General features: G+C 38.9%; 1 protein-coding gene across 2 annotated transcripts; it reads right to left on the reverse strand.

The window, feature by feature from the left end:
• Window positions 1–1,449: 1,449 nt before the first annotated feature.
• cbfb (core-binding factor subunit beta) lies at window positions 1,450–25,255 on the reverse strand. 2 transcript variants are annotated; one of them, XM_058075019.1, is made up of 7 exons: window positions 24,773–25,255; window positions 24,094–24,180; window positions 19,690–19,806; window positions 8,765–8,881; window positions 7,700–7,795; window positions 6,567–6,632; window positions 1,450–2,782 (listed from the first exon to the last, which is right to left on the reverse strand). In XM_058075019.1, the coding sequence occupies exons 1-6, from the start codon at window positions 24,848–24,850 to the stop codon at window positions 6,603–6,605; spliced, it is 525 nt and encodes a 174-aa protein (XP_057931002.1). In that variant the 5' UTR covers window positions 24,851–25,255; the 3' UTR covers window positions 1,450–2,782; window positions 6,567–6,602. The 2 variants fall into 2 exon arrangements, with proteins under 2 accessions (XP_057931002.1, XP_057931001.1); XM_058075018.1 differs by having other exon boundaries at window positions 1,450–2,787.
• Window positions 25,256–27,104: the final 1,849 nt, after the last annotated feature.

The raw sequence follows: 27,104 nt of genomic DNA on the forward strand, positions 1-27,104 counted from the left end.
ATTGTGGTTCTTAGCATTGGACCTCTTCCACGTACCTTGTAAACATCATATGCTTGAACAGTTTTTCACATTATGAGTTACTAAATTTAGTTATTAAGAGGGGAGATATAATCACAAGAAGACAAAAGAGAAGGAAAACATCAACAAACTGTGGAAATTGTGGGAGCTTTTCAGCCTAAACATCAATTTTAACACCATGACACGTATCCATTGTAATGCAGACTTACATACCACAACAGCACATCAGTGGCAGAGCTACAGGGTGGCCGTGGCCACCCTTGGTCACTCTACGGCCACCCCAGTAGCACCCCCGTGGCCTAAGTGTCGTTTCTGCTTGGATGCATTTCATTGCCGCACACAACAGAAGAGCATTGCCTATTTTGTGGAGAAGTTGTCATTCATTCATTTTCTACCGCTTATCCTCACGAGGGTCGGCGGGAGTGCTGGAGCCTATCCCAGTTGTCTTCGGATGACAGGCGGGGTACACCCTGGACTGGTCACCAGCCAATCACAGGGCACATATAGACAAACAACCATTCACACTCACATTCATACCTATGGACAATTTGGAGTCGCCAATTAACCTAGCATGTTTTTGGAATGTGGGAGGAAACCGGAGTACCCGGAGAAAACCCACGCATGCACGGGGAGAACATGCAAACTCCACACAGAGATGGCCGAGGGTGGAACTGAACCCTGGTTTCCTAGCTGTGGGGTCTGCGTGCTAACCACTAGACCACCGTGCAGCACGAGAAGTTGTCAATAAAAGCATATCTTGCATGAACTGCAAGCGGTAGCTAAGTTTTCCATTATAAATTAAGTTTTTTGAGGTCCAGTTTTCTCACTATGTTGAAATTTTGAAGCGTGATTCCGCACATAAATATGTTAATATTGGAAGCTCTCTTAGTGGGCATGTAAACCAAGGAGTCTAAAAGTTAAAACAGGAGTTTTAATCTTCCATTTTTCATCAACTATGAAGACACCCAGAATGGAGTGAAATATCCGAGACAAGGTAAAATGAAAGGTATTGTGTTCAGATTTTTTGACACAAAGTGGCATGACATCATCATATCCCCATCAACATCGACTTACCTGATTTCAGTGATGAGGAACATAGTTCTGGGTAGTTGGTGGGATCACACATTATTATTGACAGCACTGATTTGGATCATTATTCATTCATTCATTTTCTACCGCTTTTTCCTCACAGCTGGAGCCTATCCCAGCTGTCTTTGGGCGAGAGGCGGGGTACACCCTGGACTGGTCGCCAGCCAATCACAGGGCACATATAGACAAACAACCATTCACACTCACATTCATACCTATGGACAATTTGGAGTGGCCAATTAACCTAGCATGTTTTTAAAAAAATTAAATTTCTATTAGGGCTGCACAGCGATCGAGTGGAAATTTTGTGTATGAAATACAAATACAAAGAAAAGCACACGGTTAAAATGTATAAAATATTTATGACACCTCATGACAGAGCTTTGGATAATCCACATTCAAAGCACACAATAAAATACATGAAACAAAGAAAAGCAGATCGAAGCAACAAAACTTTTTTTTTGGTATTTTGTAAATTCCAACTTGACCTGATTTACATGAAACACTACAACTAGTTACAATCAAAGCAAAAAAAAAAAAAAGATGAACAAAAATGAATATATAAAGCAGTGGGAATATAAAAAGTAAACATCATGACTTCACACACACACAAAAAAAAACAAGATACGTGTCATAATTATGTAACAAATGTCATCACGCTAGTGCTGTAAAATAAAAATAAAAAATAGTTTCCCACACTCTTACAATCTTTAAATGATGACGGATACCTGGATGACTTGATTCAAAGTTAACACAAAAATAGGGGAATTCAAGGCTAAACAATTATTATTATTATTATGTGACTTTGACTCAGTCGATTATTTATCATCGATATTCCGGGCTGCTCGTGAAACAACCCACTAATAGGTAGCCCTGTGTTGTGTTTCATGCGAATAATCATATAACAATAATCCATGTGAACGTGACTGATTGTATCACATAGTGCAAAACACCCCTTGAATGGCATGTCAATACCCTATTCTATTTTTTGATTGGTTGTCGCTACATTACCCTTGACCCATTTTAGTATGGTTGTCTCACCGTTGTGATGTTTGGAGAAACAATAAAATAAACACAATTTCTCTTTTGGCATTTCGACCTCCCGCCTCCTTTCTTGTCCAGCAAAGGTCAACTTTGGTGTCAGAAAACAGCAGGTTTCAGCATTTGGAGTTTTTAGGAAGCCCTGGCTATTCATTCTATTGTTTTGCGTGTCTCATTTTCGCCTTTGTTCTTGTCAGATATCAATAACAAATCGCCTGACTCTCGAATTTCATTGTTTTGTTGTGATCAAAAATATATACTTTTGTAACAACGTATTAAAATCTGAGTTTTGTCCCACATATATGAAGGAACATTGATACAAAACTTTCATCAACATTTCTCACATTTAAATGTGATTTTACAAAAAAAAAATCTGATATAGTGATATAGTTCCCTTTCAATTCAATCATAATCCATATTCCAATATCTTGATGAAATATAGTATGTTTATAACATACTGTATTTGTAAATAATGGTGAAATTCAACATGTCTTTCCAGCTGATTGTATTGAAAGTGAAAGGATAAAAGTTCTTCTCTTCTCCTCTTCCCTTTACTGTTCATCATGCTCAGCGTATCTTGTGGTCCACATCAGTGCTGGCCATGTGTGAGCCAGGGCTGGGGTCCTGCTGTCTTCTGGACTGGGGAGGGAGGGGGTGGACGGATGAAAGAGTGGATGGGAAATAAAGAGTGGTTGAGTGATAGAGTGAAGCAAGATGGAGGATGTGTTAAGGATAGCAAAACAGAAGTGTGAGAGAAAAGATAATACATTAAGTACATTAAGTACAAATATCAGCATATAGAACATGAATAGGCTGACTAGTGAACTAAAAAATACGCCGCCAGAAACGGGCGTGTGACACAGCAAACATACTGTACATTTATTTCAAGAATAAGTGGCATAGAAAATAGATGGAATGAGGTTGGAATGAGCATGGAATGTTTTCTCTGCAGCATCCGCTGTAGAACAACCAGATTCAGAGACAGCTACTTCCCCCCTGGCCATCAGACTGCTCAATGCCAAATAAGCCCCTCTACATGCCCACATGCACAACCAAAACTTTAAATTATTGTTATTTATTCTAAATTATTAAAATTATTTGTACAAATTACTGTTTACGCTGTACATTGTTGTTCATATTTGATGTAATCTATTTATTCTCCAACATTATTATTTATTATTACACGGGAGCCAGGCAACGACATTAATTCATTCATTCATTCATTCATTTTCTACCGCTTTTTCCATCCCAGCTGTCTCCGGGCGAGAGGCAGGGCACACCCCGGACTGGTTGCCAGCCAATCACAGGGCACACATAGACAAACAACCATTCACACTCACATTCATACCTATGGACAATTTGGAGTCGCTAATTAACCTAGCATGTTTTTGGAATGTGGGAGGAAACCGGAGTACCCGGAGAAAACCCACGCATGCACGAGGAGAACATGCAAACTCCACACAGAGATGGGCCCGAGGGTGGAATTGAACCCTGGTCTCCTAGCTGTGAGGTCTGTGCGCTAACCACTAGATCGCCCCAGGCAATGACATTTCGTTGGCAATTTCACTGCTGTGTTATTGTGCAATGACAATAAAGAAAGTCTAAGTCTAAGTCTATGTCTATGTCTATGTCTATGTCTAAGTCTATGTCTATGTCTATGTCTATGTCTATGTCTAAGTCTAAGTCTAAGTCTATGTCTATGTCTATGCAGCACATCTTGTGGAGGAAAGGAAGCAGTTCCAGAAAGCACCAGTAGAGGATACTAGAGGGCTTTTTAGCTTTGCTAGCTGTCTGACCTTGATAACCCCCACACAAACAGTGTCCTGCAGTCATTAGAGCTTAGCCGCATAACATCCAAAGCATTTTATGTCAACAAGCCTGCAACATTCCCTATTCCGGCTGTAAATAATACCACAATGATAGGCTTTTTTGGGGGGGAGGGGTATTTCAGGTACAATTTTATCTCCACTTTGACCAACTCCACTATCATATAGTATCAGTGAAAAACAAGCTGTGCTAAACAAGTGTTGCCTAACTCCTGTGCAGTACTTTCTTTGTCTTACTGGATCCAAAACATTGATAGCCGTGCTATCAATTTTGTCTGCTCTAAAAGGCAACAAAGTTGAGTTGTTGAGATTCATTTAGTTTGTGAGTTTTTGATGAAAAACAATTCACTCCACAGTATTGCAGTGTGTGATGTTGGACTTTGCAGGAGGGATAGGTTTTTATCATAAGAGCGAGAGAGCTTTTTATATTGATCCACACACAAATTGAAGCCTGCCGGGCCAAGAAGGAGGCTGCTTAACCACAACTCAATACTGTGGAGAAGTGTATGTGTAGTTGTGCAGGACGTTTGCTGTGTCTGCAAGTTTGTGCATGCATACACTTGAACAATATGAATGTGAGCCGAAGCAGGGGGGTTGTGGGGGGGTTAATGTTGATCAATACTAATGATATATTAATGCTTTTTGGCCCAGATTATCATCCACTGACAAATTCTCTTTCTACTGAGCTCTCTGTAAAGAAGTAGCTGTGTGTGTTTGTGCACTTTGCGATCTATTGCATCAATCCATCATTTTATATGTACATTTTGACCTTGAATGAGTGGGGAAAAAACCCAGTAAGTGAAACTGAGTGGCTAAAAAAAAAAGCTTCCACGTGGTAATGACTTAGGGTCTATGAAGAATGGACAGTGGTTCTTTTAGAGTCGGGACACTATAGAGCAGGGATCTCAAACACGCGGCCTGCGGGCCACACACTAGTTTGAGGCCCCCGCCTTGATATGAAAGTTTAATGTTAGTGCGGCCCGCGCAAGTTTGATATGGATGCTGTATGGTATCATGTACCCAGAAAAAATTATTACGTTTGATTAATGTTCATGTTAAAGGTTAAATAACTTAATAGTTATCCTCTCTATCCGTGTGGAAGTGGTAAGTTTTCGGCTATTTACGTTTAAAGGAAATAACTTGAAGGCTACCGTTTAGGTCGCGAGCTCTCTAGTATGCGAGTTAGCATGTGTCTCAAGACCCTGCAGTTGCGCAATATGTTGTAAATAAAAAGAGTATAAATGTGACTATAGTCGTGTTTTGTCATGTCTACAGGGCTCTAATAATGCTTTGTTCATTTTAATCTGAATAAAATAATTTGTCTACCCACCAACTATATGTGGTTTCTTAATTTATTATTATTATTATTATTATATTTATTTATTTATTACTGATTGATTGATTTTCTTTATTCTTGATTTGTTTATTTATTTTTCATCTTATTTTGTGTAGAAAAATAAAAAGTAAGATATTTGAGAACAGTGGAATGTTTTATCAGAGCTTTTATTGTAGAAAATTGGAACCAAAGCGAAGTTTTTAAAACATTTTTGTTTTTAATAAATGCGTTTTTTTTGTTTTTTTTTGGAAAACCTGATGCGGCCCAGACCCGAGCTCCAGTGGCCCCCAAGTAAATTGAGTTTGAAACCCCTGCTATAGACAGATTCCGGAAAGGGAATCCATCATGTTTATTGTATGTGTGTGGGGGTGTTTTTTGTTCGTAGAACGCACACAGAAGAATGAAAGAACTTTTATCTGTTACCATCATTCCTCCTTTTAAGCATAGCGTGCCATTCGCTGGTGAGGCATTCAAATGCACTGCATATGTCTGAGTGTTAAATTAATTAGTTTTTTAAATTAAATATAGCTGCAAAGAAAATAAAGAAGTGATAAACACAATGAATTCCAGAAAGAAGTTGTAGCAAAGTTTGTAATGTTAATTATGTCATGGTTCCTAGTTAGTTTGTGTTTGTGTGTTATGCAAAAAAATATAAACTATTAGTGGAAATTAGTCCCATCTCCTAAGTCCAAATGCGAATTAAAACACATCTCTGTGCAAAATGTAATGCAGACTCTATGTTCTCTTCAGAGGCTTTCAGGGGTGAGCAATGGCAATTCTATTGATTTAGTGGGAGACACTAGTTTTCTTCTTCTCAGTGCCTCAGGGGGGGAAACTTGAGATCAGTTCGATGAAAAGTGACCTTCAAAAAATGTCTGTCTTTTTCTCTTTGTTGTTTGCTCATCTGATATCCATATCGGCTTAGCTCCTTCCTTTTTATCTAGTTACTGCGAGGACAGGAGCATAAAGTTGGTTTGGTTTTTAACAGCTACACATTCCAGTCTTGAATCCTGCAGACCATTGAACACGGTAAAACTATACTGGAGCATGTAGTCATAGTGTGATAGTAAACTTTTGAACACAGTCCAAACGTATTAAATACTGTACATTGAAATGCATGCACATTTACAGGCACACAAATACGCCACATAAACACACAACATTAGTATTGGAGAAACACACACATAGATTCCCACCAAAACATGGCGGTTTAGTGCATTACAGTGTGATAAATGTGAGAAATGAAGGACACAGACCCTGTTGTTTCCTGCTGGCTGTCTGTCTGTCTGTCATCAGTCCCAGATTTTAGAAACCACAGGGTCCTAAAAAAAAAATAAACAATTTGGGGTTCAATTGTGGTACGTCTACTTACCATTGATTCCACCAAAGCCTTGATAGGAAAATACGTTTGCACTTAGTTTAATGTATTTCGCTCAAAACTGCTGCATGAACATAACTATATCAAATCAAACTGATCATGCATTAAACCTATGACGAAGTTCAGTCTGGAGCAATATTCATTCATTCATTTTCTACCGCTTATCCTCACGAGGGTCGCGGGGGTGGTGGAGCCTATCCCAGCTGTCTTCGGGCGAGAGGCGGGGTACATCCTGGACTGGTCGCCAGCCAATCACAGGGCACATATAGACAAACAACCATTCACACTCACATTTATACCTATGGACAATTTGGAGTCGCTAATTAACCTAGCATGTTTTTGGAATGTGGGAGAAAACCGGAGTACCCGGAGAAAACCCACGCATGCACAGGGAGAAACTCCACACAGAGATAGCCGAGGGTGGAATTGAACCCTGGTCTCCTAGTTGTGAGGTCTGCACGCTAACCACTCGACCGACGTGCAGCCCGTGGAGCATTATATAATTATATTTATATATAATTTCATTCATTCATTTTCTACCGCTTTTTCCTCACGAGGGTCGCGGGGGTGCTGGAGCCTATCCCAGCTGTCTTCAGGCAAGAGGCGGGGTACACCCTGGACTGGTCGCCAGCCAATCACAGGGCACATATAGACAAACAACCATTCACACTCACATACCTATGGACAATTTGGAGTCGACCGATATATTAACCAAGCCCCATTGGCATTATTATTATTATGATTATTAACATTGTTACGCCAAAGAACTACGTTATTGACATAGTGACACCTCGCCGCACCAAACCGGCTAGTTACTAGCTGGCTAGCGACAAGCTTCACTACACACTTGCTCAAGATTACTTTGCTAGATTCAAAGTAAAATGTGCAGTGACCGGACTAAGCCTTGCCGTAACAAGAAAATAGATTTACTACTTCAGCTGGGAACAATACTGCAGTATAAGAATACACCATTTAAAAATTTTAGATGGTACTTTTAGATCCGCATCTCACCTCTAGGTCCTCTCTGTGTGATCGCTCTCGCTCTTCAAAGTCTCTGGTTCTGCGTCGAGCCTCTTCAAACGCTGCCTGGGCCAGAGCGTCCTCATGCTGAACACATACAGGAAGCAAATGACGTTTTTAGAAACCTCTTTTGAGGAATTATGTTCCATGAGAAGAAGTTAAAAACATACTTTATTTGACCTTAATCAAGAACATCAGGCAAGGTATTAGGGGTGTAATGGTATGCTATAATCCCGGTTGGGTACATACGTTAGATACTCTACTTACTCTCGATGTGAGTAATATGTCAAATAACAATGGTTATGGTAATGGTTTTATTTCATTTGAACATGCATCAGATTACAATTGAATGCATCACATAATCAGTTCACAGTTCCACATGTCCAAAAGCAGTAGGAAGAAGCAAAGCTTATTAAATCCTACCCCTCCATCTGGTACTTTTACAATCAGTAACTGTTACATTTGTTCACTTCCTGCTTTCCATAATACAGTATAAGTATAAGCCAATAACACCTTTGCTATCTACACCCAATGTATAGCAACACAACACATCAAAGCCGAGTTTCGACTGCGAGGAATAACATAGGACGTGATCAATTATTTCCACATAGGGGCCCGCACTGGTGGTTTTGAAACCGTAATTTTTTATACCGTGGAACACCTTGAAACCGGTAACTGGACCTTGCCTAGTCCTTTACCACATCATGGTATCTAAAAATATTGGGTAAAATTAAAGCAAAGGTGATATATATTTCATGTCTAGACTGCTTTAATAATGTTAAAAGCGTATTTAGAATTTCATGAACATGTTTTCTATGCCATAATTTAAAAAATATTTCATTTATAAAGAAGGAATTCTCCTTCAGTTAACATGGGTGAGTATGGAACCAATTAATCTTGATAAACAAGTGATTACTGTATTTGTTTACAGAGTAAACGCATAATTATGTCCATCCTATCCCTACCTTCACGTTCCATACTGAATAAACAGATCAAATACAAATACATGTACCGTTATAGCCCTCCGATATATAAAGTACACATGTGATGTTCTACCTGTGCTCTCTCATCATCATATTCCAGGAATCCCATTCCATCCAGCCTCTGTAGGTCGATCCAACCTCTCCATATCACACACACCCCATTCAAGATCATTGGGGCCTTTAAATGGACCTGCACATACAGAGAAGGAACAAATTAGCATCTGCTGTTTTAATTCTTTTCACTTTTCATTATTCATACAGCAAAAGAAAATGTGTCAATACATCATGTGTGTACATACTATATAAAGCAACCTTTACATAATACACTAACTCAGGGGTCTCAAACATGCGGCCCGCGGGCCAAATGTGGCCTGCAGGACACTAGTTTGAGGCCCTCGCCTTGATATGAAAGTTTAATGTTAGTGTGGCCCGCACAAGTTTGGTATGGATGCTGTATGGTATCATGTACCCAGAAAAAATTATTACGTTTGATTAATGTTCATGTTAAAGGTTAAATAACTGTTATTAGTTAGTGGTTAGTTATTAGAAGTGGTAAGTTTTTGGCTATTTAAGTTTAAAGGAAATAACTTGAAGGCTACCGTTTAGGTTGCTAGCTCTCTAGTGTGCGAGTTAGCATTTGTCTCAAGACCCTGCAGTTGCGCAATATGTTGTAAATAAAAAAAAAGTATAAATGTGACGATAGTTGTGTTTTGTCATGTCTACAGGGCTCTAATAATGCTTTGTTCATTTTAATCTGAAAAAAATAATTTGTCTACCCACCAACTATATGTGGTTTCTTAAGTTTTTATTATTTGCCGTTATATTATTATATTTATTTATTACTGATTGATTTTCTTTATTCTTGATTTGTTCATTTATTTTTCCATCTTATTTTGTGCAGAAAAATAAAAATTAAGATATTTGAGAACAGTGGAATGTTTTATCAGAGCTTTCATTGTAGAAAATCGGAACCAAAGCACTGAAAAAGTTTGTATATTTTTCCTGTTTTTAATAAATGCGTTTTTTTTTTTTGGAAAACCTGATGCGGCCCAGCCTCGCCCAGACCCTAGCTCCAGTGGCCCCCAGGTAAATTGAGTTTGAGACCCCTGCTCTAACTTATACTATGTGGTCTTTTTGTGTAGGATCGTCCTGTGTCTTGACGGACAGCCAATCAGATTCTCCAGCTCAGCCATAAAAAGGTCATATCAGTGTAAATACCATAGAAAATGAAATTGAATGCCAATTTTTGCCAAAATGATGTCTTTTATCATAGTAAACAAGACTTTAGGAATGAATCAACAGAATCAAGCACTCCATCCAACATAAATATGTATTTTTTTTCTTTGAAACATTAAGCAGCTCCAGTATTTGACTCAGGCTATTTTTGGAGAAGCCCATACAGAAGACATAGGAGGACCGCACCCCGAGAGGCTGTGGGTTTGTGTTTATTCCAGTCCATATGTGAGTGTGTGCACATGAGAGGGAGGGAGGTGGAAGATTAGTGGAGAGAGAGAGAGAAGAGAGAGAGAGACATGGCTTCCACATCATTGGGCCAGCATGGTAGTTTAAAAAGAAAGCTTCATTTTGCTTGACAGGGAAAATAAGTGCATATGTGTTTGTGTGTGTGTGTGTGTGTGTGTGTGTGTGTGTGTGTGTGTGTGTGTGTGTGTGTGTGTGCGTACTTGTGTGTCTGTATGAGGGGAAAATATGCAGAAACGGCCCAACCACAGACTTCCTCTGAGAACCATGTCAACCCCCACATCCATTTGCTAAAACACACACACACTCAGCCTCCTACTCAAAGACTGAGTTGATCTACTTGGTTAGGCCAGGTTACGTTACTAGATTTTTAGTCTATATAGCAGGGATGTCAAACTCAAGGCCCTCGGTCCGGATCAAGTCCATTACTTGTATAGCTTGCATATCGCGCCATATGTGTCTTTGTTGGGTTTGTGACCCCTGTTAAAGGGGCGGGAGCTCGAACGAAGCATGTGAGAGAACCGTGTGCTGTTCTCTACAAGGGGACAATAAAGTTGGCTCCAATGAGCAAACCGCAACTAGAGTCTGTGCAACATTAATAGAGCTGATGCCAGATGAAGTTGAGAACAGTTGTGCTCATTTTTTGCACATTTGCTCACTGATGCAACACAATTTTACAGGAAAATGTTTTTATATATGTCAGAGATTAACCAATGTAATGGTAATGGTTTTATTTCATTTGAACATGCATCAGATTACAATTGAATGCATCACATAATCAGTTCACAGTTCCACATGTCCAAAAGGAGTAGGAAGAAGCAAAGCTTATTATATCCTACCCCTCCATCTGATATTTGTTCACTTCCTGCTTTCCATAATAGTTTTTTTTTATTTTTTGTCACGTACTGAAGTACGAAGTGATATGACCATACAATGACATTATGTGTACCATAGTAACTGTCCATATAGTGATATACTATACTATAGCACATCATGACTGTTTCAAGACTCTTCATCCTTGTATTTAGCAAACATCAACTGCTTGTATTGTTTCTTGAATTGGCTCATCGTTGTGCATTGTTTGAGCGTCTTACTCAATCCATTCCATAGTTTGATTCCACATACTGAAATGCTATGGCTTTTTAACGTAGGCCTAGCATATAAGTATTTCAAATGTAGTTCTTCCCTGAGATCATATTTCTCCTCTCTTGTAGAGAAGTATTGGATGACATTTTTAGCTAATTGGTTATTTTTAGCCGTATGCATTATTTTAGCTGTTTGAAGATGAACTATATCAGCAAGTTGAAGTATTTGTGATTTTAGAAATAAGGAGTTAGTATGTTGTCTGTAGGCGGCATTATGAATTATCCTTACTGACCTTTTTTGCAGTACATTTAGCAAGTGAAGATTGCTTTTATAGTTATTAGCCCATATTTCCACACAATAACTAAGATATGGTAGAACCAGAGAGCAATAAAGAGTGTGGAGTGATTTCTGAATGAGAAAAAAATTTGCTTTGTTCAATACTGAAATATTTCTGGCCACATTATGTTGTATATTTGTAAGATGAGGTTTCCAGCTCATATTTTCATCTATTGTAATCCCCAGAAATTTATTTTCGTTCACCCTTTGTCTATTTGTACTTGCTGGTGTGTGTCCTTTCTGCTGTTACCAAACAGCAGGATTTTAGTTTTACTTAGGTTCAAGGACAGTGTGACACAATGTTTTCATAGACTGATACAGATACTGATTTTTAGCAGTCAACGAGGCCAATAACCAATATTTTGAGCCGATATGCATAATTTGGAATAATACACTCTTTAGAAAAATCCTCCCATAAAATCATGACACTGATAAATTCCTCAGGACATCAGTGATTGAATACATTCCACACCAAGTGTGACGGTCTGTGTGATAAAGAGTGAGTGGACAGTGTATGACACAGAAGTGGAGAAAAGTGTTGGCACAGTATCTCTCATTCAGTCTCATCTCAACCATCCAGTAAGCAACGCCCATGAGTTCTGAAAACTCAATGAGCATCTTTGTTTCCATCACAGAATACCCAGTTTAGGTTTTTGTACTTTGTGTTGTGAGAGCTTGACTTATAGTCTTGTGGTAACGGATCACCAGAGTGACACACAACTCATAGCACTGGTGCCAGAACAATAAAGCAAAGTATTTCTAACATGAATCAGATCTGATTCACGCATTCACATACACACCGCAACCCTTGCACAGCCAGCAACTTGAACATGACACCGCATTCTCATTGAGTTTTATTGAATAATCATGGTTCAGTATCACAATAACAGGAACCATTATTATTTAATCAACATCAACAAGTCCTTTCTGCACATTCCATGTGTGTGGGTGTGCCAGGTGTTGAAGACACCTCTTTGTGTACACCAACTGCTGGCTTTCACAGACATGAAAATGTCATGCAAATGAACATATAGGCTCATTTTTTTTCAATTCAGGTTCGGACGCTAAATAATTCAAGTTCAGTTTACTTGTTGTGACCGTAGGTATGTTATGCAGTGTATAATGTATGACAGATCTTTATAAGTTAATATATCTATATATATATATATATATATATATATATATATATATATATATATATATATATATATATATATACACACACTCATATTTACTCATGTTTTAACTGTGTATTAACCAATGAATGTTGTATTTTGGTGTGTCTTCTATTCTGTTTACTTGCTTTATTCAACTTCATTCTTCTGTAAAGTGTCTTTGAGTATCTTGAAAAGTGCTATACAAATAAAATGTATTATTATTATTATTATTATATATATATATAGCATATTTTAGCTTCTGTGTGTTGCCATGACAATGTAATCTGCCCAGGGCCTTCAGGATCAGGAGTGCTTCCCCATGTAACATACATACTATTAGCAATGGAGCTGTTTTTGCTTTGCTGTAAAAAAACACTTCTGGGCTGCACACAAAATGTGTAGGACTTTCTAAAAATGTTTTTTTAAACATTATTAGAGCCCTCTTGATGCGACTTAACACCCCTATAGTTGCTTTACCCTCTTATTACCTCTCAGCTAATGTCATGTTTCTGATTCCACCACTAACTCATTGAAATTAAACCAACATAGGCTGCATCGCAGTCGAGTGGTTAGCACGCAGACCTCACAGCTAGGAGACCCGAGTTCGATCCCACATTCCTCCATCTCTGTGTGGAGTTTGCATGTTCTCCCCGTGCATGCATGGGTTTTCTCCGGGTACTCCGGTTTCCCCCCACATTCCAAAAACATGCTAGGTTATTTGCCGACTCCAAATTGTCCATAGGTATGAATGTGAGTGTGAATGGTTGTTTGTCTATATGTGCCCTGTGATTGGCTGGCGACCAGTCCAGGGTGTACCCCGCCACTCGCTCAGAATCAGCTAATGGATCCTACCCTCACGCCCAAAGACAAGTGGGATAGGCTCCAGCACCCCCGTGACCCTTGTGAGGATAAGCGGTAGAACATGAATGAATGAATGAATGTCTCCAAATGACTTTAATACAAAAAATAATAATAACATTAAAAATTACATGGCTGCATGGTGTGGGAGTGGTTAGCGCGCAGGCCACACAGCTCAGAGACTTAGGTTCGATTCCCCGCTCCAGGTTGTACCCCACCTCTTGCCTGAAGACAGCTGGGATAGGCTCCAGCACCCCCGCAACCATTGTGAGGATAAGAGGTAGAAAATGAATGAATGAATGAAAAAATACTTGTTGTGTAAGAGTACGTGTGCGTGTGCCAGCACTAAAGTCCAGGTGAAACCTTCCAGTCTTCTCCCTGACTTACCAGAGGAGAAGGAATGTACCTGACACACACATGCTGGTTCTCACACCAGATTGATCTCTTGCTGCATTGAGTATTGTGTCACTGTCAGTTCTTTGTGAAGCTCACTGTCAAAATAACACGCTACCTCACCCTTTTTTTGAAGAGAGATATAGTCTGATAATTTGGATTGTCTGTGTTCTGCAGTGCATTGTGGGAATGTATTTGATCATTGATCGGAAGTGGATGTGTTTTGTGGTATATTTGTGTTTGCTAAAAGAAAGACCCTGACAGCCACAGCGGCAGAGGGAAGCAATTAGTGGGAAGACTTTGAGATATCACTGACAGACTAAAAGGCACACATTTCTTATTTGACACTATGGCCATTTCATTTAATGAGTAATAATGAAAATTAAATACAGCATAAATAAAATGTATTTATTTATATATACACTCATCCCTCATTTATTGCGGTTAATTGGTTCCACACCGGGGTGGCACGGCGGTCTAGTGGTTAGCGCGCAGACCTCACAGCTAGGAGACAAGGGTTCAATTCCACCCTCGGCCATCTCTGTGTGGAGTTTGCATGTTCTCCCCGTGCATGCGTGGGTTTTCTCCGGGTACTCCGGTTTCCTCCCACATTCCAAAAACATGCTAGGTTAATTAGCGACTCCAAATTGTCCATAGGTATGAATGTGAGTGTGAATGGTTGTTTGTCTATATGTGCCCTGTGATTGGCTGGCGACCAGTCTAGGGTGTACCCCGCCTCTCGTCCGAAGACAGCTGGGATAGGCTCCAGCAACCCCGTGACCCTTGTGAGGAAAAAGCGGTAGAAAATGAATGAATGAATGAATGCAATAGAGCGATAATCGAACTGCAATATTGCAATATTGACTGTATGTGTGTGTGTGTATAAAGCAATGTAATTCATTGTTACATTACATTACATATTTAATTTCACATTGTAACCTTTTTTTAAAGATCCTCCAGACTGAGAATAAAAGAATACCACCATCAGCTAGCCAATGTTATCAGTCTGTACAAAAAAAGTCTATATTTTTCCACATGTAAGAAGTAAGCTGCATAAAAATTGGCCTAAACTGTCACTCAACCCAAACAAGAAGCTTGGTACCACATGACCGTCTGGTATAAACATAGACGTCTGTACCACATCCACACACACAAAAGCAGTCCCAGAGAGGTGATCAACAATTTGCAGCCATGCTCTTGCTACGATATACTGTACCATCAATGATAGCTAATGTTAGTAGCTAAACTTGGTCCAAACGCTATCATTAGCTGACAACAACGTAACTCATGGTATTGGTTACGTCAGGTGTTTACATACACAAAACAGAAGTGGGCATTCAAATATTCAAGTGTGAGTGCCAGCTGAGTAAACAAGGCCAACAGCATCTTTGAACAAGAATAGCTGAAAAACTTAACAGAAGGCGACTTGAACTGCACAAACATCATAAAACATGTATTATCAAGAAGTATTATTTAAATACTAATTCTGTGTCATACATCATGTCTACAACAAAGTCAATGGCTGTTAGTATGTTAGCTACTAACACTAAAATTAACTTTGTCCCCAGCTGGCTCCTATTAGCTTGTAACACACACACACACACACACACACACACACACACACACACACACACACACACACAAACACGCTATCCAGTAACCAGGAAGTGCTACCCCTTTGGTTTGGCACTGTCTGCGTTTGGAAATTGAGTCAGGAGACAGGGTGGATATTACTGTCAAAAGACATAATAGTACGGACATAAAGAAATAAGATTTACTCAAAATACTCTGTTTGTCTAGGTGTATTGCAACATATTCCAGTAAGTATCTTAGATAACTACTTAAAAACAACAGAGACTTGGGTCTCTTAAAAACATTCCCACTTTAACAGAACATTCCCTTCTGGAAAACCACCACACACAGGCTACTTTCTCCATACAATATAAATGACCGACTGCAACTTTACTGTGTAATTGCACGCTTCATAAAAATCGCATAACTAAGAGTTTTCAGTTCAATACAAATTCATTCATTCATTTTCTTCCACTTATCCTCACAAGGGTCGCGGAGGGTGCTGGAGCCTATCCCAGCTGTCTTCGGGCGAGAGGCGGGGTACACCCTCGACTGGTTGCCAGCCAATCACAGGGCACATATAGACAAACAACCATTCACACTCACATTCATACCTATGGACAATTTGGAGTCGCTAATTAACCTAGCATGTTTTTGGAATGTGGGAGGAACACGAGGAGAACATGCAAACTCCACACAGAGATAGCCGAGGGTGGAATTGAACTCGGGTTTCCTAGCTGTGAGGCCTGCGCTTTAACCACTTTTTTGCCTGTTTGTCATGTTGTCTTCTTGTGTGGGTCGTTGCTGCTCTCTTTTTGGGTCAATTTGATTGGCCGGCTACTCCTGGGAAGGTTCACCACTGTTCCATATTTTTGTCATTTATGGATAACGGCTCTTACTGTGGTTTGCTGGAGTCTGGAAGCTTTAGAAATGGCTTTGGAATGGACGGGGAGAACATGCAAACTCCACAAAGAGATGGCCGAGAGTGGAATTGAACCCTGGTCTCCTAGCTGTGAGGCCTGTGTGCTAACCACTAGATCACCGTGCAGCCCTTCAATACAAATATAAATGTATATTAAGAAGTATCATGGGTATTTGGATGCCCAAATAATGTTGTGTATGTACTGTATAGTTTACTTTGTTTGTGCCGAACGACTGTGAAACTGCTTTATGTTGATGAATCCTGACCTCATTAAAACTTCATAGATCTGTGAGCACCGTTGAGGTAACAAAGAAGAGGGTATCATCTTACACAGATACACACACACACACACACGCACACAAATACATACCTATTCCGAAAATACACTGCATGCAGTCACCTTCCCTTTCTCACACACACACACACACACACACACACAATTACACACCGCAACCCTCATCGGCTCAACACTTAGTTCCAAACCATCAGTGCACTCGTGTTAAATAATTGAGATTAGTCCGTCAGCTCTAGGGCATGCAGGTCCATCGATTCCACTGAATGCATTTTTAATGAGCTGCCAGCCAGCATGCATTTCAGCTGGCCAATGTCCGTGGAGGGCCTTCTGACACACACACACACACACACACACACACACACACATATGCACTGTGAGTTTAGGCGAGGTGCCAGGGGAGACAATTAACAATCACAGTGGTAGCACAGAACTGCTCTGCAACATCATCTGGGCTCTTTAAGTTATTTAACTTTGACTCTGATCTCGACTGAACACAATCTCCCCCGTGAATGGGTGCTCTCAGCAGTGATTCCACCTCTGTGACTCACATTAATTGAAGTCACAACATTTCACTGCATGTGGATTTTCTTTTTCAAAGCAATTGCAGGTGATTAGTATCCACGGCGCTCACTGGGACTGAGTCAAACAAAATTAAATTCTTCTCTATGCAGTCCAACTTTGATCCTTGACACACAAATCAATTTGTACTGTGATCGATGGATGTACGTGTAGGACATGTCTAAGGAGGACACAGCATAAAAGAGACATAACAGAAATAGATTTTTTTTACAGGTTTTCAAAATATTAATTAGTTACTAAATCAGCACTGTTTCATGTTTGGTTGTGGCCTACCATAATTTATATTTAAGCAAAATTTATGAAGTAACATGAAGTAAAATACAAATAAAAGTCATTGCAAAGACGCATTCAAATACATGTTGTTGTATATGTAGTATTCTACACTGGTTACTAGGAGTCTGTAAAGGTAGGAAGTACAGGAAGTATAATGTAGGGTAGTCAATGGAATCGGCCAATAGAAACAGAATCTCAAAGAAATTGACATAATATGAATGAAATGGGCTGGCGACCAGTCCAGGGTGTACCCCGCCTCTTGCCCAAAGACAGCTGGGATAGGCTCCAGCACCCCCCGCGACCCTCGTGAGGATAAGCGGTAGAAAATGAATGAAAATTTAAGCAAAATTCATAATTTTCTAGCTCAAAAATGGCAACATGAAGTAAAATACAAATAAAAGGCATTCCAAAGACGCATTCAAATACATGTTGTTGATATGTAGTATTCTACACTGGTCACTAGGTAGGTGTCAGTAAAGGTAGGAAAGTACAGGAAGTATAATGTAGGGCAGTCAATGGAATCAGCCAATAGAAACAGAATCTCAAAGAAATTGACATAATATGAATGAAATGGACTGGCGACCAGTCCAGGGTGTACCCCGCCTCTCGCCCAAAGACAGCTGGGATAGACTCCAGCACCCCCCGCGACCCTGTTTGGTTGTGGCCTATCGTAATTTATATTTAAGCAATTTATAATATTTATAATATTTAAGTAATTTATATTTCTAGCTCAAAAATGGCAACATGAAGTAAAATACAAATAAAAGGCATTCCAAAGACGCATTCAAATACATGTTGTTGATATGTAGTATTCTACACTGGTCATTAGGAGTCTGTAATGGTAGGAAGTACAGGAAGTATAATGTAGGGCAGTCAATGGAATCAGCCAATAGAAACAGAATCTCAAAGAAATTGACATAATATGAATCGAGTAGTCGAGTAGTTAGCGCGCAGACCTCACAGCTAGGAGGACCAGGGTTCGATTCCACCCTCGGCCATCTCTGTGTGGAGTTTGCATGTTCTCCCCGTGCATGCATGGGTTTTCTCCGGGTACTCCGTTTTCCGAGCTAGGTTAAAAACATGCTAGGTTAATTGGCGACTCCAAATTGTCCATAGGTATGAATGTGAGTGTGAATGGTTGTTTGTCTATATGTGCCCTGTGATTGGCTGGCGACCAGTCCAGGGTGTACCCCGCCTCTCGCCCAAAGACAGCTGGGATAGACTCCAGCACCCCCCGTGACCCTCGTGAGGAAAAGCGGTAGAAAATGAATGAATGAATGAAATGCTGGGAAATATTTCCCCAGTGGATCACTCAACCGTGGAACAATCTCATCACAAACAGTAACCCGCCTTCTCCTGAACTAAACACATAGTTATGGTAAACTGAAATTTCTAAACCCCTCTCGTTTGGAGCCGGGGTTACCAAAATAGAACAAATGTAAAAAAATACAGTTCATTAATAACACAAACAAAATTTGAAGAAAAAAACCCACACTGAATTTGGGTAAAAAATAAAACAGATTTCATAGGGCGCTAATTGATATGACTGTGAATGCTAACGTGTGAGTCCATATGATGTATTATATGGCTTATTGTCTGTCTTTTGTGTCGATTATATTGAGTAATATAAATGTATAGGTGATTATAGGGGTGTTATTTTATTTCTAGAGGGCTCTAATAATGTTCCATCCATCCGTCCATCCATCTGTTCTATGCTGTTCTATTCTGTGTATCCTAAGTAGGGTCGAAACAAGATCATGAAAACCCTACACAAAGCGAACACTAAACTGTAACTACAAAAATATTTTCATTTATAAAGAAAGAATCCTGCTTCACGTAAATTCACATATACAGTCGTTTCTGGAACCAATTAATCATGATAAATGAATATTACAGTTTTGTTTGTATAACTAAATATGCTTTTTTACAAAACTGTTCTTTTCCCTGCTGGCAGTCAGCTCAGACTTTCCATGCATGTGACCAACTACAGAGGGCATGTGTGTTGGTGTGTGTTGGTGTGTGTGTGTGTGTGTGTGTATAAACCCTACCTTTCCTGTCTCTCTCTCAAAGTCAACATACTCCCTGGTAGGAACCTGTCTCTGATCTCCATGCAGGTTGGCTGGAAAGAACTGGAGCGAGAGGTTGGTGCCTGTGGCTACAAAGGCCTGTGGAAAAGGAAAATAAAAATACCATGACTTTAATTACAATTTGATTTAGTCTTTAAAGAAAAGTACATCGAGATGTAGGGTAGTTTTATTATTATTTGGTACATATATAGTATAATTTTAGCAAGTGATAAAGAAATGGACAATAATTTTAGTATCCAAACATGATTCTCAAATAGGCGTAGTGCATATTTAATTATATTCCCAGTGTGTTTGAGTAAACAGACATTTAATAAGGGAGAGTGAATAATATTGTGTTTTTGAATAATATCAAATAAAAACATGAGACATGGTTCAATAATAATTTTACACAGCATAAGTTCCGTAAAGTAAATCAGAGTTCTGGTATAACATGAGGCAAAAAGTCTAAGCTTCAAAGTTTCTGTTAACTTTGGTGATGATGTTCATTTTTCTTTTTGGACATTAAAATGGAAATAGATTTTCTCAGCACGTCACAGTCTGGATGGAGAGCATACTTTTTTTTTTTTTTTTACACATGATGAAACACAAAGGCAACGCAATCCAAGCAAAAAGCGATTCATTGTACAGAGGCGGAACATTAAGTACAAAAAGTCCATTTTTATACATCTTTGTGAGCCTGACTGTCGTCTCGGTGTGTGTCTGAGACAGATCAATACTAAGGGCATTTAGGCTTCATCTTAGCTGGATGCGCATGAATTATGTACTGTCATATTTGAGAGCAGGAGGGGAGAGAAAGTCGTCAGGAAAGAGAAAAGACAAAGTGAATGCAACTACAGTCAGGTAAACTGAGAAAAACATAAGTGTCTAAAACACACACACGCTCAGTGAGTCTAAAACCACTCAAGTCATAATTTCTGCCCGATTTGAAGTATTGGATTACGACCATCTGACAGTAATTTGGTGTCTACTACGGTTGGAGAGAAAAGGAGGCAAAGCTGTGTGTGATGAAAGAAAGGGAGGGAAACGGAGACAAAGGAGTAGGAGAGAATGCCGGGGTTGGAAGGAGGAACACGCAGGGAAAGATGAGAAGGGGAAATTTAAGCGCAACAATAGGAAAAAGGAATACAAGTTCAACCTAAAAAAAAAAACAGAGGAGAAAATGAAAATGAAATGGCAAGTCCAAAGAGCAGCACTTCAAGAAAATCAATAGATGCTTAAAGATCGACTCAACCCTAATGAGCTTAGCTGAGGGTCATTTATTTTCAATTATTGGCCCATTTATCACATCAAACCTGAACATCTTACACTTGTGGTCAACCCCCCCCCCAAAACATCCTCACATGAACTATACTTTTATTCATTTCTAATACAACAGGAAATGTAATACAGTATATAATTTGACTGTTGTGATTTACTATAAAACCTAATTTGTACTGAAAAACACGCATAAATATACTGTATTAACCTCAAACTTAATAGAAACAATAAATAAATACACCATACGGTGGACTAGTGGTTGGCCACACAGTCAGGAGATGGGTTTGAATCTCCGTTTCAGTATCACTGTGTGGAGTTTCCATGTTTTTCCGGTTTTCTCCCACATTCCAAAAACATGCTATGTTAAATGGCGACTCTAACTTGCCCATATATATGAATGAGAACGGTTGTTTGTCTATATGTGCCCTGTGATTGGCCGACGACCAGTCTCACGGTGTACCCTGCCTCTCGTCCATAGAAGATGACTATTTTTGTTATATATATAAATAACAAAATAAAATGTCTGACGGTGATATTACCATTTTATATCACACCAGACAGCTTACAATTGTTACCTCTGCCAAGTGCAAAAGTGTTCACCCGTTTGTTCATATTGTAAGCAGGAATACTCCATATCGGAAACACCGATTTCCATTAATATTTGTCTTGTCATCGTAATTCACAAGCTACAGGCTTTGAGGAACACTTTTTTATGTAATGCAATTAATTAAATAACCATACTTTAATAAGCAGTCATTGCATGGATGCTTAACAGTTACGTACAAACCAATGCACAGTTTTTAGTAGAACACGTTCATTCATTTAATTCTGAGGAGTCCAAAGTGCAATCAGTGGGCCATTGGTGGCCTGCGGTTTCTTCGTTATTGGGCGGTAGCACATGATAGAAATATAATTAAACAAAAATATATAGAAACAATGAGGAAAACAGAGCTAAAGTAACTATGTAAGCTTGAATGTTGACACTGTTAACAAATTATACAAAGTTTCGTCTTTCACTCATTCGCTACCAGAGACGCTCTACAGGCAAAAAGAGGTGATGACACAACTCTACAATACAAGAGAGCACATTCGGTGCAGTTTTAAGATGGAAAAATGGCCACAAGGTGGCAGAATTGCCTTTTATAAGAACTCTGCCTGCAACTTTCTCATAGTAATATGCTGCACAGTAACCAGGAAGTGAAAAGGCACAGAGTCCTGCATTGAGGGGAAATTTGAATGCACTCAACGGTTGCACAAAGTTCAGTTCCAAATGTGAAAATGACAAATAGGTCATGGTGTTATAATTGTAAATAAATGGTTATTTTCACTAGCGAGTGGTTAGCACGCAGGCCTCACAGCTAGGAAACCGAGTTCAATTCCACCCTCGGCCATCTCTGTGTGGAGTTTGTATGTTCTCCCTAGATATGATCAGTTTCTCAATAGTATTGCAAATCAGTGGTTCACTGAAAACTTTCTGTCCCCTGGGGGGCATAACAGAACATAATAGAAAACCACTGCAATAATGGAAAATATTCTCATATTTCTCCGGGTACTCCAGTTTCCTCCCACATTCCAAAAACATGCTAGGTTAATTGGTGACTCCAAATTGTCCATAGGTATGAATGTGAGTGTGAATGGTTGTTTGTCTATATGTGCTCTGTGATTGGCTGGCGACCAGTCCAGGGTGTACCCCACCTCCCGCCTAAAGACAGCTGGGATAGGCTCCAGCACCACCCGTGACACTCGTGAGAATAAGCGGTAGAAAGTGATATTTTTGGCTAAATATGTATGGCTAAATTTGTGTCAAAATGAAAGTTATACTTGAAATGTATTAAATGTACTGATATCTTTCAGTATGCGGCCCCAAAGTTTGGACACCCATGGTTTAAACTGACTCAACACCACACGTCTGAAGTCCCAACATAATAATTCTCGAGTATGGGTGTGATATAAAGTGTATGACAAGCAGCCAGGTAATGCAGTTTTGGCTGAGCTTTAAGTGGAAGCTTTGTTGACAGGCATAGCAAGAGTGTAAGCTGAGCTCCGAAAGGAAATGTACTGCAACTCTCCAGTTTATCAACCCATGGACATAACTGTGGTTTGGAAAATCAGTCAAATATATTTTAAGCTGCTGAGTACTTTCCTCCTGAGTGAACACTCCCATGTTTGCAATGCATCCAACAAAAATGTGACAGTGAATACTCATTATGGCCCAATATTCAATCCCAAATGACAATGTGTTGTAACTACCCTGTAACGCAGCAGGAAGAACTCACATGTGTTAAACCTGATGACTTTGCATGACTGACAGCACGTCTGCTTCCTGGTGCTAAAACACTTAGAACAGACAATACCGTCTATCTACTGCATGTCACAATATTATCTTTTTCTTTCTTTTAAACTTCTGTTATACCACTCTATTCCACAAATGTGTGGAAATATGGGGTAATAACTATAAAAGCAATCTTCACTCGCTAAATGTACTGCAAAAAAGGTCAGTAAGGATAATTCATAATGCCGCCTACAGAGAACATACTAACTCCTTATTTCTAAAATCACAAATACTTCAACTTGCTGATATAGTTAATCTTCAAAACAGCTATAATAATGCATAAGGCTAAAAATAACCAATTAGCTAAAAATGTCATCCAATACTTCTCTACAAGAGAGGAGAAATATGATCTCAGGGAAGAACTACATTTGAAACACTTATATGCTATATCACATCATTATATATATATATATATATATATATATATATATATATATATATATATCACTATATTGGCAGTTGCTATGGTACCCATTATGTCATTGGATGGTCATATCACCTCCTACTTCGGTACGTGACAAAAAATAGTAAAAAAAAAAAAGTTAAACTATATCAGGAAAGCAGGAAGTGAACAAATGTAACAGTTACTGATTGTAAAAGTACCAGATGGAGGGGTAGGATTTAATAAGCTTTGCTTCTTCCTACTCCTTTTGGACATGTGGAACTGTGAACAGATTATGTGATGCATTCAATTGTAATCTGATGCATGTTCAAATGAAATAAAACCATTACCATTACCATAAATGTAAAGAATATTGTACTATATGTTTACTTACTACTTCTGACCGTCCATCCCTGCAAGCGTTCTGGAAGCGGGCTTGTCTCTCCTCATGAGGTCGGTCTCTAAAGCCGGTATATTTAATCTGAAAGAAAACACAGTAGCCTTGAGACGGTCAGCTACAACACATCAGGGTGTAGGTCGATACCAAGGTTCCTATTAGTATCGTATCAATATTGATATTTTTCAGTTCTTTTCTGCATTTATTTTCATAAATATCTGTGTTTTGTTGCTGTGTTGCTCATATTATACAACACTGATGTTAGCTACCAATTTTTTTTATCTTAAATTTTGTTGTGATTTTTATCATGATTATAATCAGGAAAAATTAAAAATTAAAAGATTAAAATTAAAGGAAAATTCACTTCTTTATTCATTATTTTTGAATAAATGTCAAGCAAAAAGTATCAGTACAACAATACTGGGTTTGTATTTCCTTGGTATCAGATCCATACAAAAATGGAAGTACTGTATTGTATGCACATTACATACACACATAACATACATTTGGATTGAGGGAGATAGCATGTGTTAGTTATTGTATTCATGTTAATAAAGTGATTTTTTTTATAAAATAGGCCGACGTAGGAAAAGGTAATTATTAGTAAAGGTACTTATTTGATTAATTAACATTGTTCTGTAGTTAGCTAGTGTGTGTTTCCGCCGTGCAAACTCACCTCACACTCCCTGCTCAACTTGCGGAAAAACTCCTCATTCTCAAACTTGCTCCTCTGGTCCGGAACTACCCTCGGCATCTTTTCTCACAGCGGATTCCTCACTTTAATCCGGCCTTTTCTCACCCTTAACCCAAAACCAGCCCTCACAGTCGAACTTGGGCTGTGTTCCTTCGAGTTTTTTTCAGCTTCTCTTTCACTCACTTCCTGGGTTTTTTTTTCTTCCCCCTGTGGAGAAATGTGTACCCTGGCGCTCCACGTTAAGATGACCGCTGCTCCTTCGCGTTCTTCCCTTGCCTCCAAGTGCGTTGTATTATAAGTGACCCACCCAGATAGGGAAAAAAAACTCAATTCTCGCTCTCTCCCACCTCTCTCTACACTGCCCCACTGTCTCACGCCCAGCGAGCGCTCCCTGTCTGTGTCTTCTGTCTCTACCTGTAACTTCAAGTGCTCCTCCTCCTGTGGGCCAGGCCAAACGCCCCACATTTAAACTACCATATTCAACTACTCTGTCATAGATAACTGACACGCGCCACAGAACGTGTTTTTTATTTTTATTTGATATTTGATTTGGTCCTGCGAATAAAAATTTAAAAAAAGATAAATATAATATAAATGAAGAAAAGAAGAGGGTGTAATATTTGTTTAATCACTTTAGCGTTTCAAAATTCCGCATGTTCTTGAAGGCACCCACACCGTTTACTTCCTGGCTCCGTAGAGTCGCTCTTGTGACTGAACGCCCGCCCCCCCACCACCACCCTGAGTCACAATAATAATACTACAACACACGCTACCGGGTGTATAACTGCGCATGCGCCAGGGCCCAAACCGCAAACTTTATAGGATCCTTATGTGAGAGGTGAACGAGGGTGGGACAACCATTGGAAGCCGCCCTCGAAAAGAAAGACTATTAGAGATGGTAACGTTTTTCAACTCCTGTTTAAACTAAATTACCAAAGCTAATTTTAACAAGAAGTAAAATAAAAAAAAACATTTCAATAGGTCGACAGTACTGCACAAAATGTTATATCTACCATGATCATGATATTAAAGAGGCCGTGCTTATGATAAATCAACACTATTATTTAATATATTTTTATTATATATTATTTAATATAATTATTATAACATATTATATATATTTTATATATTATTTAATAGAATCTAATATAATTATTATAATATATTATATAATATCATATATTATATATATATAATATATAATAGATGCCATGATTATGATAAATCAGTAGTTATTATTATATATTATTACAATAGTTAATATTATTATTTAATACAATTTATAGCTTTTCCTTCAATAATTCAATTTTATTATACTTTCAATTCCATTTATTTTTTTGTTATACAGTAAATACAGAAAGGTCTCACAATTAAAAACCTTAAAAGACAAGTCATCACTAATTATGTAAAAATACATAAACCAATGTGTAGTATGCTATGCAATATACTGTACGGTTTGCTGCTAAGTCGTTGTGTTTGGTCAAGTGTGTACACAGTCCAGTCCTTTGTTAATTAAAATGAACAAAGCATTATTAGAGCCCTGTAGACATGACAAAACACGACTATAGTCACATTTATACTTTTTTTTTTATTTACAACATATTGCGCAACTGCAGGGTCTTGAGACACATGCTAACTCGCAAACTAGAGAGCTGGCGACCTAAACGGTAGCCTTCAAGTTATTTCCTTTAAACTTAAATAGCCAAAATCTTAACACTTCCACACGGATAGGGAGGATAACTATTAAAAGTTATTTAACTTTTAACATGAACATTAATCAAACGTAATAATTTTTTCTGGGTACATGATACCATACAGCATCCATATCAAACTTGCGCGAGCCGCACTAACATTAAACTTTCATATCAAGGCGGGGGCCTCAAACTAGTGTCCTGCGGGCCACATTTGGCCTGCGGGCCTTGTGTTTGAGACCCCTGCACTAAAGTGACCACTAAGAAAATAAAAAAAAACACTTGACATTCCCACGTGATCCCGTATTCGCAGATGATCTGACTAATTGATGAACCCTTCACTGCATCACTAGCTAGAGTTGTTAAATCACTCACGCACTGTTTGGCCTGCAGCAAACATGCGCACAAATGGCCACTTTGACACAGTAAAGTAGTCGTCTTTGTTTGTCATATGTGGTCAGGTGATTGAGACCGGTAATCAATGACACAGACGTCATAAAAAAAAGCGTGGTTTCTTTTCATGAACAAAGTATTCCGAGCATATGCTGCAGCCCGAGGCCTGAATCCCTTGAAAAGCGTTGATTTGCTGCTCATCCTACACAGATGTTCTAGAAATAGGCTAA

The sequence above is a fragment of the Doryrhamphus excisus genome, chromosome 6 (assembly GCF_030265055.1).
Source record: "Doryrhamphus excisus isolate RoL2022-K1 chromosome 6, RoL_Dexc_1.0, whole genome shotgun sequence".
Taxonomy (NCBI): Eukaryota; Metazoa; Chordata; class Actinopteri; order Syngnathiformes; family Syngnathidae; genus Doryrhamphus; species Doryrhamphus excisus.

What these genes read in the sequence shown, in the direction of transcription:
- cbfb (XM_058075019.1), bottom strand. Translation starts at nt 24,850, where the DNA reads ATGCCGAGGGTAGTTCCGGACCAGAGGAGCAAGTTTGAGAATGAGGAG. An exon ending in TTGAGAGAGAGACAGGAAAG is followed by an intron (nt 8,882 to 19,689) that starts GTAGGGTTTATA and finishes CTGTATGTGCAG; the next exon opens with GTCCATTTAAAGGCCCCAAT. An exon ending in ATGATGATGAGAGAGCACAG is followed by an intron (nt 7,796 to 8,764) that starts GTAGAACATCAC and finishes GTATGTGTTCAG; the next exon opens with CATGAGGACGCTCTGGCCCA.